General features: G+C 41.2%; 1 protein-coding gene across 1 annotated transcript in view; it reads right to left on the bottom strand.

Annotated features, from left to right (window-relative positions):
* Window positions 1-14,901, bottom strand: part of Cntnap2 (contactin associated protein 2) — a 1,675,080-nt gene that overhangs the window by 152,076 nt on the left and 1,508,103 nt on the right. The window contains exon 18 of the mRNA XM_042677312.1: window positions 4,247-4,483. Coding sequence (XP_042533246.1) covers window positions 4,247-4,483 — 237 coding nt within the window. The remainder of the gene's footprint in view (window positions 1-4,246; window positions 4,484-14,901) is intronic.

Genomic DNA, 14,901 nt, shown 5'->3' with positions numbered 1-14,901 from the left:
CTAGCAATTGGGCTATGGTTTTGTCCACAAAAACCAAAACCAAAACCAAAACCAAAAACAGATTGCTATGGTGACCCAACTTGGCTCTTGGCAAGGATGAACACTTTGTACCAGGAAGTGCACCACCGGAAGTGCACTGCCGGAAGTGACTTCTGGGAGTGTTATCTTCCAGAATCTTTACATGTCCTTCAGTCTACCAGAGCGTTGCCTGTAGAAACCTTATTTTACCATCAGAAGATTATTTTTGGAGTCCAAAATTTAATAAGAGCTATTTTATGACATTGTCATTGCTCTTGAAGCACCAAAGTGACAACCCAGGATTCTGGAGTCATAGAAATGATACCGTTTGGGCATCTGGCAGACAAATCATTCAGGGACTACAAGGTGGCATGGTTTAAAGTGGAGGGGAGAAGCAGTGAGAATCAGCAGTGGCAGGTGCTGATGTATGGATGTGGGTCAGGCTCTCTTTTTGTAAATTTGTTCACAGTATTCCATATGATCCTCATGGTGGCCCTAAAAAGTAGGTATTAAGTCAGGTATCTGTGGTTGTAATCCTAGCTATTCAGGAGGATCACGGTTTGAAGCCAGATTGGGCAGAAACATCTGAGAGACTATCTCTAATTAACTATGCACACACACACACACACACACACACACACACACACATACACACACACACACACACACACACACAGAGCACCAGAAGAGGAGCTATCACTCATGTGATAGAGCTCCAGCCTTGAGTGAAAAAGCTAAGGGACAGTGCCCTAGGACCGGCATTTCATCCCCATATACACATGTACATGCACGCGCACACATACACACAAGTAGGTATATATTTCTGAGGATGAGGCTTAGGGACATTAAATAATTTTTCAAACTCAATAGGGAGGAAGTTGGATCTAAACTCTATTTAGATTCCATTGTCTATTGAAAATACAGAGTTGAATTGGCTTTATCAATAATACAGATTATAAAACATTAAAATACAGCTCATGAGACTGAGTAAGAGAGAAAGAGATGTAGGTGGACCACAGTGGGGCTGGTATGCATAACTGTAAATCCTAGTAACATTGCCATGATTGCCATCCACCCATCACTCAGTCTTTCAGCAGTCCTGTGACCTTGATACTTCTAATTTTGTCCTTTATCTAAGCAACAAACAAATGAATGCTTAAGAGAAATATAGAACTCCCTAAAGTTAGAAAATGTTTTCAGAGTGTTTGAAATATATATATATAATATATATATATAGCAAATGAACACGAACATTTTCTTTCAGAGGAAAAGAGATTGTAGACAAGTGAATTAAGGTTTATTTTTGTGCCTCTGGATGATAAGTTCTTGCCAAACTTGGCTCAGAGAAGGGATCCTAATGAAGAGCTCTTCTTAGACTGAGAGACCATGCAATGCTATCACACCCTCTAGACTTTTCTGATTTTGTATCTGTAAAGCACCAAACTGTTTTGAAAATTTCAGTGTGAACAGACTCAATGATATATTCAGGGCTTCCAGACACATTATGTTTGCTGTGGTTTGACTATGTCCCTCAAAAGTCCAGGAATTGGAAACTCAGTCCCCAGTACAAGAGTGTTGAGAGTTTTTCTTCCTGGATGGATTAGCGCTGCTTTGTTGGAAATGGGTTGGTTATCTGGGGAATGTATCCTGATAGAAAAGTTTAGTCCCTTTCCTGCTCTTGCTCCTTGCTTTTCTGCTTTCTACTGTAGATGGATACATCATGAAGGTTCTCACCAGATAGGGCCCGTGGATGTTGCACTTCTGAGTTTATAGAATTATGAGCCAAATAATAACCTTCTGTTCTTTAAAAAGTACTCAGTCTGTGGTATTCTGCTATAACCACACAAAATGGACTGAGATGACACTCAGCGAATGAGAGTTAAATAAGTGAGTCAATCCATAAATGAACAAATAAACCAGGTGCCTGAATGTGGCAAGATGAATCTGGCATCCTGTACTGTGTTATGGTAAATTCTGCATCCACTAATTCAGTTTTTATCTTGCTCAATCATAATAGCCAAAAACCTCTAAAGCCAGCATGGTGGTGAGGCTTACAATCCTAACTACTCAAAAAGTGTATGTGTGTGTGTGTGTGTGTGTGTGTGTGTGTGTGTGTGTGCGTGCATGTGTGTGTGTGCTTGAGCATGTGAGCATGCTTGTTTTTACATACATCTGTACTTGGGTTGTATGTGGCAGGCTGGGACTGCCTTTATTCATTAGAAAAATACCCTGGGCATTTCCCCATAGCTACTAGCATAGAACTGAGCTGTCAAGGGAAGGCCAGAGAAGGACTTTCCTAGAACTCCTCCTTGGGCCAGTTGTGGTTGCTCTTTGTGGTGTGGTTATAGCACAAGTGTGAGGGTCACGGGAAGGGCCACCTGGATGATGAGTCACAGCAGAGCCGACAGAGGAAGGGTCAGGAGGGAATCTGAGCAGGGAGGGCCTGTCATCCTCACGAAGATGTGTGCTCAGGGCAGATGGCGCTCCCAGGAGGCCTCATGACTCTGCTAAACCCGCATAGCTGTCAAGCCACGAAGATACTTACTTAGAAGGATGCTTACAAAGGGTTTTCAAAGGTATTCTGCAGTGTTAAAGATTTTCATTTTGTCTCCGTGAACGTCACCCATTGAACCACATGCAAGTTTTTTTCCTACTACTCACATATGAGGAAAATTTTGAGATGCTGTTTGTATAAACCCTCTGAGATAATGTCAGAGGAGACACAGAGACTTCATTTGACTTGGTCTCCAATATTGGCTAACTGAATGATCTTGCCCCTTTCCTGCATATTGTCTGTTAACCCCTCAAGGGCTTTGTGTGGCCTAGGGTGTTTCTCCTAGCTCTGGACATGCAAAGGGAGCATGATTTCCTTTAAATGGATACATATATAGTGGAATGTCTTTGGCCTTAGTGCTTACTTGATTGCATTCAGACATTCCTTTGGAAAGGAAATGGCTGCACTGAATTAGCATCAGGCACAGTGAATGGTAATCGCAAGGCTGTCATTTCTACAAGTGCAAAATTAATGGGTTCTGCAAGCTCATTCCATTGTATGCCACCAGAAAACCACAGAACCATGTTGTTCTGAGCAGAAAGACACAGTGTAATAGCACCATTGATGTGCAATGCCATTATTCTCCAATAGTGTTCTTTCCATCTTTGCTGGGGTCTCATGCTCATTCTTCAAACCCTGTCGGATCCAATTTGTATGCTCATATTCTAGCCCCACCAGAGTAGCCTGAATGTACAGAGAATGCTGGGGAACAATTCCTTCTTCTGCGTATGGCATCTTCTGTGAATAATGCCAGCGTTAACAACTCTCCATGCGTTCATGAGAGTAGGAGGGGGCTACTTATGTAAAACTTCTCAGTGAGAGATGCATCAACCACTTACCGGTAACGTTGCTCAAATGCTCTGCATTCATTTAGAAAGAGAAGAGTGATTTACAGGCATTTCTGGAGGTGCTTAGGAGAAGTGCCACCTGCTGTTCTTTTTACCCTTCTTGTTTACATAGAGGGGGATTCAGCAACAGACCAGTGGAGGGAATTTCTTCTAGTCTCATGGGATGACAGAGTATATCCCAAAGAAAATATGTGCGTGCATTGGACTCTTGTTTCTACTCAGTGACTTTGGAATTTATTGGGAGTACCAGGGCTCCTCTAAGGCTGGAATAATACAGTAGTATTATGCTCTAAGCTGGCCCCTTAGACCTATTTCAGCATCCCCATGGTTTAGCACCAGCTGAACCACTCATAAACTTGGCTCTGATTAGGTGACAGTGACTGACCAAAGAAAATTTCCTGTGAGCACGGCTTGAATCCAAACTCAGTGACTTGAGGGTATCTATCCCCGAGCTCTTTGTGCTTCATTGGCTGATTCATACCAGCAACTGCTCAATCCATTCGTTGATTGATTGGTGCTCCTCTGCGGGAGGATGGGGCCTGAAGGCCTCTTCAGACTCTGTTTGTTTGGTCACTCACTATTAGGATGTTGACCAAGCTCTTGGCTTTGTCATGTCAATGTCAGAAGGTGGGGGAATTTTCTATTGCACTCAAAGCTTCTTTTAATGAATGATTTGGGAAACCTCCTAAGTAAGGCCTGGGAGGAATTCTGCACATCTCAGCCTCAGGATAAAACACCCTTTGGTCCTGCTGGAAACACCATTGGGCAGATAAATGGGGATTCCCTGGATGTCTTTAAAATAGGGGAGAAATGCTTTCTGCCTTACCTTTGTTGCAGAAAGTCCCATCATACGGCGTGTGAGAGCAGTCGCAGGAGTAGCCGTGGTACTTCTCGATGCACTTGCCTCCATTCTCACAGTTGGCTCCATAGCTGGTACAGTGGCCGGAACATCCTGATTTGAACCCGGATGTGACCTTTGCTCTTTCTTCCAGGTCAAGTGTCACTCCATTCATCCTCAAGGAGCGGATACAGCCCAGGAAGCCCTGCTGCCCTCCAGCCCCACCTGGAATGACAGAAGAAGGTACAGAGGTCACAGGAGGCAGCCTCACCCAGTGCTCTTTTCATTCATGTTTTGAACATTTGTGGTAGGAGAGGAGGGAACTGTATGTAGTCTTGGCATTTCCAAGTTAGTCCTCCCTAAGGGGACAGTGTTGAAGCTTTTCCCTTAGGCAATAATGCCTGATTAAAAGAGACTGCCTTCTGAGAAGCCATATACTTGCTACAGAAATAAAATATTTGGAGCTATCCAAAAATGTAGAAAAAGGGCTTTACAAAAAGCTTTGGTTTCTCTGGTCTTTAGTCTCACAACAACATTCAGTTCTACACATTATCTATTACAAAACAAAAATATGAGGGCAGAGTCATGAATATATTAGCATAGATAACAAGTCAATTAGTCAGAAGGCATAAATCCCTCTGAAATGTGATCATAGATCCTGAGTATTTTTTCACCGAATGCTTTGCTTTGAGTTGAACGCGAAGGGTATCAAGAACTTTTGTCCAGGCTAGCTAGAATTGGAATTAATCATTCCACATCAAATTCAGCTACATCAGATTTGTCACTAGATCAGGTTAGATTTCACTGCTTCTGTCTAAATGTCATTGCAAGACATAGTGCACCATACCACGTTCACTGTGACTTTTGGAGTATGTTATAGAGTTAGCCTGAGATTCATGAGCATGAAAATATTAAAAATTTCCTAGTAGAGCTCACAGAAGGATTCACTGAAGCATTATGTCACAAGGAGATTTAATTGTGTCTGTAATATCCTCAGCTGAATCTTTTTTTTTTTAAAGCAGCTGGTAGAAGAGGAAGAATTCAAACATATATATATATATATATATATATATATATATATATATATAAAAATGCATCTTAAATAATGCCTTTTTTTGTACTGATCCCAAATGAATAGTGGGTAAAAATTAGAAAGATTTAGAAAGACAAAGAACCCAAATCAGTCTTGTATTTCAATTTGTTGGTATATGTTATTCACATGACCATTACAATAACCTGATTGCACAGGTAAGGAAACTGAGGCTTGGAGAAGCTAGGATGTTTACTTCAGGACTCAGCCTCCTAGCTGGGCTCTGGTGACTCATTTGTAATCCTAAATACACAGGAGGCTGTGACTCATCTGTAATCCTAAGTACACAGGAGGCTGAGATTTGAGAATTGCAGTTTGAAGCCAACTGAAACAGGAAAATCTGTGAGACTCTGATCTCCTCTAAACTACCCCAAGATCTAGAAGTGGTGCTGTGGCTCAAGTGGTAGAGCACTAGCCTTGAGCAAAAGAAGCTCAGGGATAGTGGCTAGGCCTTGAGTTCAAGCTCCAAGACTGGCACACACACACAAAATGGACTCAGCTCTTATGTGACAAAATAGTATCAGATGTATCAGATTCTTAAGTGTATTGCCTTGATTGACTAGTGTTGACAAAGAAAGACCTGTGGGTCAGGGACTGCATAGATGTACGTATTCTGTGATATAGATCTGGATGACTTCAAAAATGGAGCAGTCAATAAGGCTGTTAGAGTTTGAGAAAGAGCACTAGGCTAGGGACCAATTCTGATCACTTAGTCTGTTATCCTGAGCACAGCCCAGTGTCCTCAGCAGAGAGACAGATGGATCAAAGGCTTCAGGCCCAGGAGGTACCAGCATCTGCTGTGCCCATAAGTTCTCATCGGTGAATGGGATGGCAAACAAATCCGTCTCTTGTCTCTTTTAAACTCAAGCTTTGTACTGCTCTTATTGGGCACTGTGTTGATTTAAATAGTAATACTCCAGGGAGTATTTTATTTTATTTTATCATTTTTAAAGTAAAAGATTGAGTAGTGGATTAATTGAAGACATTCCAATGCGTTTTTGGATCAAAGCTATGAGATAGTAGATGGCAAAATAAATGATTAAAAACAACCACTTTGAAGAAGTTTCCGTTTTGCCATCTGCTTGTCTGCCCAGCTTCACACCTCTGTGCTGGAGAGAATTATGGCCTCTGCCTGATTTTGGAAGAATTTCAAACCTGTCATCACTCTTTATATTTTAGAATTCCAATCTGGTTTCTATCATTTTAACCATTATGGCATTCGTACTTAAAATATAGGTTTTCTGAAAGACCTTCTACATAAATGTATAGTATTTGAATTTTCCCTACTAATCAACTTAGACAAATATCACTTATCAAAATGGGTAAAAGCTTACATCATTGTTTCTAGATATTCCCTTATTTTTTGCCTGAATATTAATATAATACTCATTGTGGAAACTGTTAACCTACCAATAAGCAAATGCAAAAGATGTGATGTGATTCAGATATAAAATATCTCTATTTTTAGGAACCAACATTTTCTATGTTGATCTATGGACACACTCACACACACACACACAAAGAAATGGGGTCATAATATACACATTCTCACATCGGCTTTCTGTACTTAATGCATTATGAAATATTTTCTAAGCAGTACAAGTACAACCAGAATAACTTGTTTATTTTGTTTATTTTGCCCCTCCATTACCAATGGAAAGCTTTTTAACAAGTTTTGTTTTGTATGATAGTGTACTAATATGATACATATACTAAGAAAACTTGGCCTATTTGTTCAGGTTTTTGTTAACTCAATCCCTTAGAATTAATTAGTTACACTTCTCATTATATTTTTTGCTGGGCACAAAGACATATACATTTTGAAGACACTTGAAATATATTTTCCTCTGAAAAGGATTGACCCATTTACATTTTGCCAGTAGAATAAAATAACTACTTCCTCCATACTAGTTCTGACACTGGGCCATATTCCCTTGAATTTATGTCAAGTCAATTGAATGAAAGGACATGGAATTTGCATTTTAATTTACATATTAAGAGTCAGATAATTTTTATATTTTCTTTTCTGTGTGTGTATGTGTGTGTTTGTGCACGCATGCATGCGCCTGTGCGAGTGCATGCTGGCACTAGGGATTGAACTCACACCAGGGTGCTTTTTCTCTCTAGGCTGGCACTGTATCACTTGAACCACACCTTTACTACTTAGGTACTCAGTTGGAGATCAGAGTCACAAACTGGCTTTAAACTTGGTCCTCAGATCTCATGGAATAACTAGGATTACAGGACCTAGCCTCCAGAGCCTGGTTTCTATTTCTGTTTTTAATTGCTAATTTATGATCTGGTTTGGAAGGGGGATAAGAGAGGGTGTATTTCTTACTAATAGGTTTGTATTTATATCTGTCACGTTGTTCATATCATTTAACTCACATAAGGTGTTTTCTTTTTCCATCTGAGGTTTTGATTGGTTATATCTATCTATCTCATTCAGACAATTTCTGCCTTGGATATGAGGCTCATAAAGATCTTCTCTAATCTAAATTAATATAATCATTCAACTCTATTTTCTTCTAATATTTTTGAGATTTTACTTCTCTAAGGTTTTTTTTTTTGTTGTTGTTATTGTTGTTGTTATTGGTTTTAGGGCATAACTCAGGGCCTGGGCGCTGTCCCTGAGCACCTTTTGCTCAAAGCTAGCACTCTGCCACTATGAGGCACAGTCTCACTTCTGGTTTTCTGGTGGTTAATTGGAGATGAGTCTTGTGCACTTTCCTGCCTGGGTTGGCTTTGAACCTCAATCCTCAACTCTCAGTCTCCTGAGTAGCTAGGTTATAGCTGTGAGCCACCAGCACTCAGCTTCTCTAGGTCTTTTATTTTTTTAAATAATCTTTAAGTATTTGTACAAAGGAGTTAATGAATATAATGCATCTTGATCAAAGTTATCACTTTCAACATTCTCATCCATCCCTCCCACTCTACCCCTTCCCTTACTTTTCTTAATTTTGTAGGATAAGCATTGAATTCTTAACTGTATTCCTCAGCCCCCTCTCTTTGTTTTAATGGGACATCAGCAATGACTGGGAGTTTGGAGAGATTTTTTAAAAAAGATTTTTTTAAACGAATGTTAATTTGACACGCAACAGAATTTTTAGGAGAGTCAATTAGCAGAGCAAGTAAGTCTAGATTAGAGCCTATCTTAAGTCTATCATTAAGACATAAACTTAGTATAGTCTAGTGCATAGCACAGTATATGTTGAGCATATGTACATGTGTCTCCGGTGTGTGCTCATTCTACAGATGTTAGTTAGCAGCCCAGTTTCCTTGCTTTCTGTCTCTGTGTTAGCTCTTTTTTGAGGCTCCACATCTCTATCTGCCTTCCTGTCTTTGTGTTTGTGTGTCCCTTTCAACGAGCATCGAGGACTGCTCTAGTTGAGTGGTTTTTATCACAGGGCTGAATCTCTCTCAGCATGAGGCTTCCCATCCCGAGCAAAGGGGGCGGGGCTGGGTGATGTCTTAGTTCTTCCAGGTCTAAGCTGGTCTTGCCCATGATTTATGAAGGCTCCCTTTGTATCTCCCTCTGGATTTCAGAAAAGGACTCTCGGTTTCTCTTCAATTTATTTTTCTTTCTTGTGATACATTTTTCTCTCTCTCTCTCTCTTTTCTTCCTTTCTCTCTCTCTGACAGTTTGGGGCTTGAACTCACGGTCTGGATGCGTCCCTAAGCTTCTTCAACTCAACGCTAGTGCTCTACCATTTGAGCCACAGCGGTACTTCCGGTTTTCTGCTGGTTAATTGGAGATAAGAGTCTCATGGACCTTCCTGCCTGGACTGGCTTGGAAAAGTGATCCTCAGATCTCAACCTCCTGAGTAGCTAGGATTACAGGTGTGAGCCACTGGTACCTGGCTTTTTCTACACACACACACAAACACACAAACACACACACACACACACACACACACACACACACACACCTGCGCGCACGCACCATAACATGGTTATAGTGTAATTTGCATTTGTTCCATTCACTAAACTATATAAAGTTTTTAACTTTCTCCTCTTAATTTATAAAGCAGGTGAGTAAAATGCCATTTCTCTCAAAACCAAGTCAGTTAAGCTATTTTCTTCCTTAGATAGCCCCTGATTTATTTCAATGGATCATTGAGCTGGAAAGTCCTTTTTCTGATAGACTTGATGTGGAGTAAAATCTTTTATCCTGAAAATGGTCTTTACATATTATGCAAGAGATGTTAATGCACCAGAACCAGTGAAAGTTATTTGAGTCCAACTTACTGCCTTGCAGAAATCTTTCTCAGTGGCAAATGTCAGAAGTTTAAACTATAGGTCTTCAAGTAAAAATGCTACTTAACCTTTGTTAATTAGAAAATCAACATATTGTCATTGGAGAGAGCCCCCTGCCATGCAAGGGTGTCATGCACATTAGTCAGACCTGTGGTGATTATCCAGGGTGAGATGTGGCTTTGTCACATGAAATGCTCTGCAAGTGTTGCAATTAAAGATTAATTATGAAAAAGCTGTAACTACCCATAATGAAGAATACAACCACCAGTGCATGGAAGATTGGGGCAAAGTAGTCAGGTATTAAAGTAAACAAAAAGGGTGCCAGCAATTATTAAAAAAAAAAAAGCCCAACAAAACACTATTCTCAAATTTAGAGTTTAATAGTGTTCTAGAGAGCTAAGTTTGAGCCCAGGACAATTAAGAGTGACCATTCATTTGCCTACACACTTGAACCCGACCCTGCGTCCTTGTAGATCATATAGTTTTGCCAGTGCTGGGGGGAGGCAGGTTTGGAGAAATTCAACAATAAACTCAGTAAGTAATCTACCATGGGTTAGAAGGTGGTTACTACTATGGGAGAAATCGCCAAGAAGAGTTCAGTGGGCTCTGGAGTTGGAGTGGAGAGGTAGTGATTTTGAGTAGGGCCGTTAGGATAGGCCCCGTGGACAGAAAGACAATAGAGGAACATGAAGAGAGGACTCCTCTTCAGGGAGGTCAGTGATGCCGCCCTGCAGGTGAGGAGGAAGTGGGGAGCGGAGGGAAGGAGGTCAGGTGGCAGGGGTGGTAGGATGCTCCTTATTGTTTTGTACTCAATGCCTGTGTGGTCTTTGCAGGTCTTCCTTGAAGCTCAGTCTCCTTGCACGTGACATCAGTAGAAACAACATACCCGATTCAAGGGCTCAACAATGGCGAGTAACAAGGCACTACTTTGTTCTGAAGCTCAGCTGATGGGCGGTTAGAGGACTGGTGCCACTGCTGAGCAGAAGCAAAATGATAGAAGCACGGAGCTGAAGCCAGGGAATTTGGCTAAGAGGGTGAACGTGCATCAGTGTGACGTCTGGCATCATGAATGCAATGAACTGGATTGTGCCTCCCACATTCTCTTGAGAGCTTAAATCCCAGTACGAGTTAGACTGTAGAGGGTCTTCAGAGATCAAAGAGGTTCCAAGCTAGACAAAGGTGATAACGATGACTCCCTTATTGACTGTAATTGATGCCCTAAGAAGAGGAGGAAGAGCCACAAAAGCTGTGCTTACACAACAAAAGCCAGGAGAAGCCACAGGGAGGACACAGTGATCTGAGAGCCAGACAGAGACGGTGGAAGAAAGTAATTCTACTGACAGCTTGGTCTTGGGCTTCCAGCCTCCAGAGCCATGAGAAACCAAGTTCTGTTGTTTAAGCCACTATGATGTTTTCTTATGACAGGCTTAGAAGACAAAGACAAGGAGTCAAGATATTTGATGTCGGTATAATTTGTGGAGGGGAAGGGGAAAAACAAGTCGTTTAAATAAGGATACAGGTGGACCTGTTGCAACAATGAGAAGTACAAGTTGTCATGTCGAAAACGAACTTTACAACTTTGGTGGGCTGGGGAGGGTTGGGGCGGGGGTGTGGGGGAAGGCTGGGAAGGGATGTGAAGGGTAAACAAAGGAGGAGGCTACAATGCTTGATAAGAAATGTACTCACTATCTTGCCCATGTAATTGTAACCCCTCTGTACAGTATTTTCACCATAAAAAAAAATTAAAAAAAAAGAAGGGCTGATCTAGCTTGCCCAATGGAATATTTCAGGAAGGCACAGGCCTGGGCCAGGTGTTGTTTTGGCATTGCCTGCTGGGAAGGCATTGCTGTCTTGGCATTGCCTGCTATGTGGTAGGAGGGAGAAGTCTCGCCCCTGTCATAGGTATGGTATGAAAGACTGGAGGGAAGCTGTGTCTGGTGACCCATTCCAACCAAGGCTGTCTGAGGCACGGGGAGGGAGTGAGGGGACAGAAGCAGTCATGCGCTTAGATAGGCTTTCCAGAGCTGCTGATGCTGTGATCTCTCTTTCTCCTATGTCGTCTGTCACCATTCATTGTGTCTTGGGGTCTGCTTGTCAATTAAAAGCTTGAAACCTAGTTGTCTGGTTATGCTGAGAACCCCAGAATGGCTCTACTCTTTGGTGGTGGAAGGAGTTAAAGGAAAGTGGTCCTCATTCTTCCACACAGAGCTGTGTGATTGACAAGCACTGATTGGCAATGCTTCTCTCAGCTAGATATCAAAAGGCATATATGGAAAGAAGCTTTTTATATTGGTCTTGGAGAATCACATTTTCAGATAACGTTCTTGAGTATTTATTCACAACTTCATTCCATAGAATGGATTTTTTTTGGGTTCATTATTGCCACATGGATTTTCTTATGTCCTCAGAATAAATGCCACATGGTGGACATGACTTCTAACAATTAAACTAAGGAATTTCAAAACAAAGAAAGAAAGAATCCTGAATTCCCAAGACAGAAAAGGATCGCAGGCATCTAAATGTGAATTTTTCTGCAATGAGTATGGAGCTAAGATGCTCTGGAAGTAAAACAAACATGAGAAAAACAGCAATCCCCAAAAGTAATATCAAATAGTAGCTATATCAAGCACGATTCCATAATTTCACACATCGCAGAGCTAAGTATCTTGGAGATAAGTATTTCATGATCTCCATTTTATAGATGAAGACACTGAGATCAAAGGAATGAATGTGTTCAATGTTCCAGCAGTCTGATTCAGAGTGGCCAGATCACGCCAGGCTGATCAGCTTGTACGATGCCTATGCTGAAGCTCCATCTGCACTTTGAGGCTGGCATCTAATGGAGCTTGCCCTTCTCCTACATTGGACGTGTCTGTAAGTGTGGCAGTGCTTAGATATGGAAAATGCTGACAGACTGATTAATATTTGAGCCATGTCATTCACTACTTGCTAGAACATTCTCCCTGAAGTCATGAAGGCGATTGAAGCAGAAAGAAGAAATGAAGTACTCATAATTCAGAGCCAGGAATGTAGATGCCTGAATCGATGTCAACAAAGAGACATTTCTTTGATGTCCTTCCTGAAGTCTCATTTTGTCTTAATGTAAGAACTTAATACCATCATTCTGAAGCCAAGGTCAGTTTGGGCTTTGGCCCCTTGATGGTGAATGGTTGATCTCCTGTTTATATTCAGATGAAATGGCCCTGGTTTCAGAGGGCATTCCTTTGCCACAGGTCCTACAGTTCCAGTCCCTCGTCTAAGTGAGGAGATGAGAAAGAATGGTGGTAAACCACCCCCCCCACCCAGATTCAAATGTCAGCTTTCAAATTTTAGATCATTAACGGTTATTTTAGTAAACATCCATGCAAGTTCAAACTTCACGTCATCAGCTAAGAAATCAAATGATGATTTTTCAGTTATCTCCATATAGTTATGTATATTGTGTGTCCTTCTGGTGAGTTCCGCCCCTCTCCAAAGCAGAACAAACACCTGCTGCTGCTGTTAGCATTCCCTGTATCAGTCCCTCTGTTTCTGTTTGTGTCTTCACGGCCTTCCTTTTAGAGTATTAGTTTATGAAACATATATCTAGTCGCTTTCAATATGGAGTCAATCAGTCCTCAGTGTTGCTATTCACGGAGTACCCTGTTTTCTTTATCTCCAGAGTCTGGTCTAAATTGGTGGAGCTGGGCAGACTCAGCAGAGGTCTGACAACCAACCTTCATGCGTGCATGGGCTCTCCATGGCCAAGAGGCAGAGGAAAAGAGTAGAAGCCTGGTTGTTGAGAAGGCAGACAGGGAGTTGGCAGAGAGCCTGAGAGAATAGAATATTCTGAGGATTTCAAGGAGGGCAAAACTGATAATGTTAACTTATACAGGTGGTCAGAGAAAAATAAGACAATACAAGGCCCGTGACTTTGGTTCTTTATGAGACAGACACTTCAATGCAGTAATGAGATATTACCAAGGACAGGGGTAGTGAGAGGACATGTTTAACTATAGACAAACCATTGATATAAGAAACCATGAAAGCAGAAGATGCATGTCCTCACCCTGAGTGGCAATGAGGGCTGTGAGGGTATGTGTATGTGTCGATGAGTGAGGGACATGCAAGGTGGAAAGATGGGAACAGGTTGAGCTAGATGGAAGAGTGAGAAGTTTCACGTCCTAAGGCACAAGTTTCTTTCTCATACCTATGTTGGAGCTGCATCTACAGCATAGGGATGGACAGCAGTAGGGAAGGGATTTGGTAATAGAGCTCAGAGGAAAACATGCTCTGACCTCTGAGGACGGAGAGTGCCAGGAAAGGTGAGCAACACCGAAGCTCACCTGTAACAGCAGAGAAACTAACATTAGCATAGCAGATGTCTTAATTATGGTATAGACAAGAAATAGCAAAATTAGCATAATGATGCCTTCATGGTACTGAAAACATGGGCCAATGACAAGTTATTATGAATAAGAATTGGTTGGAGATATTGAAATGAAAAACATTATAATTATAATTATTGAAATAAAGATGGCCTTGGAGGGGTTGAATAGCAAAGTAGAGATGAAGAACATACTGAATCAAAAACTCTCCCAAAAGTTAAAATAGGAAAAGACACTGAATGAACGAACTATGGAGGGTACAGGCGGAAGTGTCACCATCTCCATTACAACAGCCACAGGGGAAAAAAAGAGAAAAATAGGAAGCCCAGGGCTAAGGAACTGCTTGAAGAAATCATAATCCAGAATTTTCTAGAATAAGCAATCTAGGTTGAAGGAGCTCATATAGTCTTAAACGGCATAGTTAAGAAAACGCAAAGCAATGCCCTCAGAGGTAAGCTGTGGGGCTTAACCTGAGACACCTCACTGAGAGTCACATACAGGACTCAGTTTCTGAGAACCTGGGTGGCGATATTCCCACCAACATATAAAATGATTCTACTTCCCTTCAAGCAGGAAGGTAGGGAAAACCTCAGTAGTATTAGCAGTACTAACAAGACTGTGGTGAAGAGAAATAAATGGTGTTTTCACATTACATTGCAGCTGTTGATTAAAAAAATCCTACTTGTGATGATTAATTTGAAATTATGGTAGTTATTAAACTCAACACTAGGTGTTGGTATTTAAGGTACCTAATACTGAAACAACACCTATTACTACTACATGTTACAAGTTTTTGTCTTTCTTTCCTTTTTCAATTTTATTTCAATTATATTTGATTTATTTTCTAATTTTGTATGTTGTGTTTTAATCATGTAAAACATTCTAGGAGAGAGACGTAGGGCTTTCCAGATTGACAAAGTGATCCATGT

The sequence above is a fragment of the Dipodomys spectabilis genome, unplaced genomic scaffold (assembly GCF_019054845.1).
Source record: "Dipodomys spectabilis isolate Male_0828 unplaced genomic scaffold, ASM1905484v1 ptg000034l, whole genome shotgun sequence".
Classification (NCBI taxonomy): domain Eukaryota; kingdom Metazoa; phylum Chordata; class Mammalia; order Rodentia; family Heteromyidae; genus Dipodomys; species Dipodomys spectabilis.
Note: the sequence above shows the minus strand (reverse complement) of the source record. Positions and strands in the feature narration are given on the sequence as shown.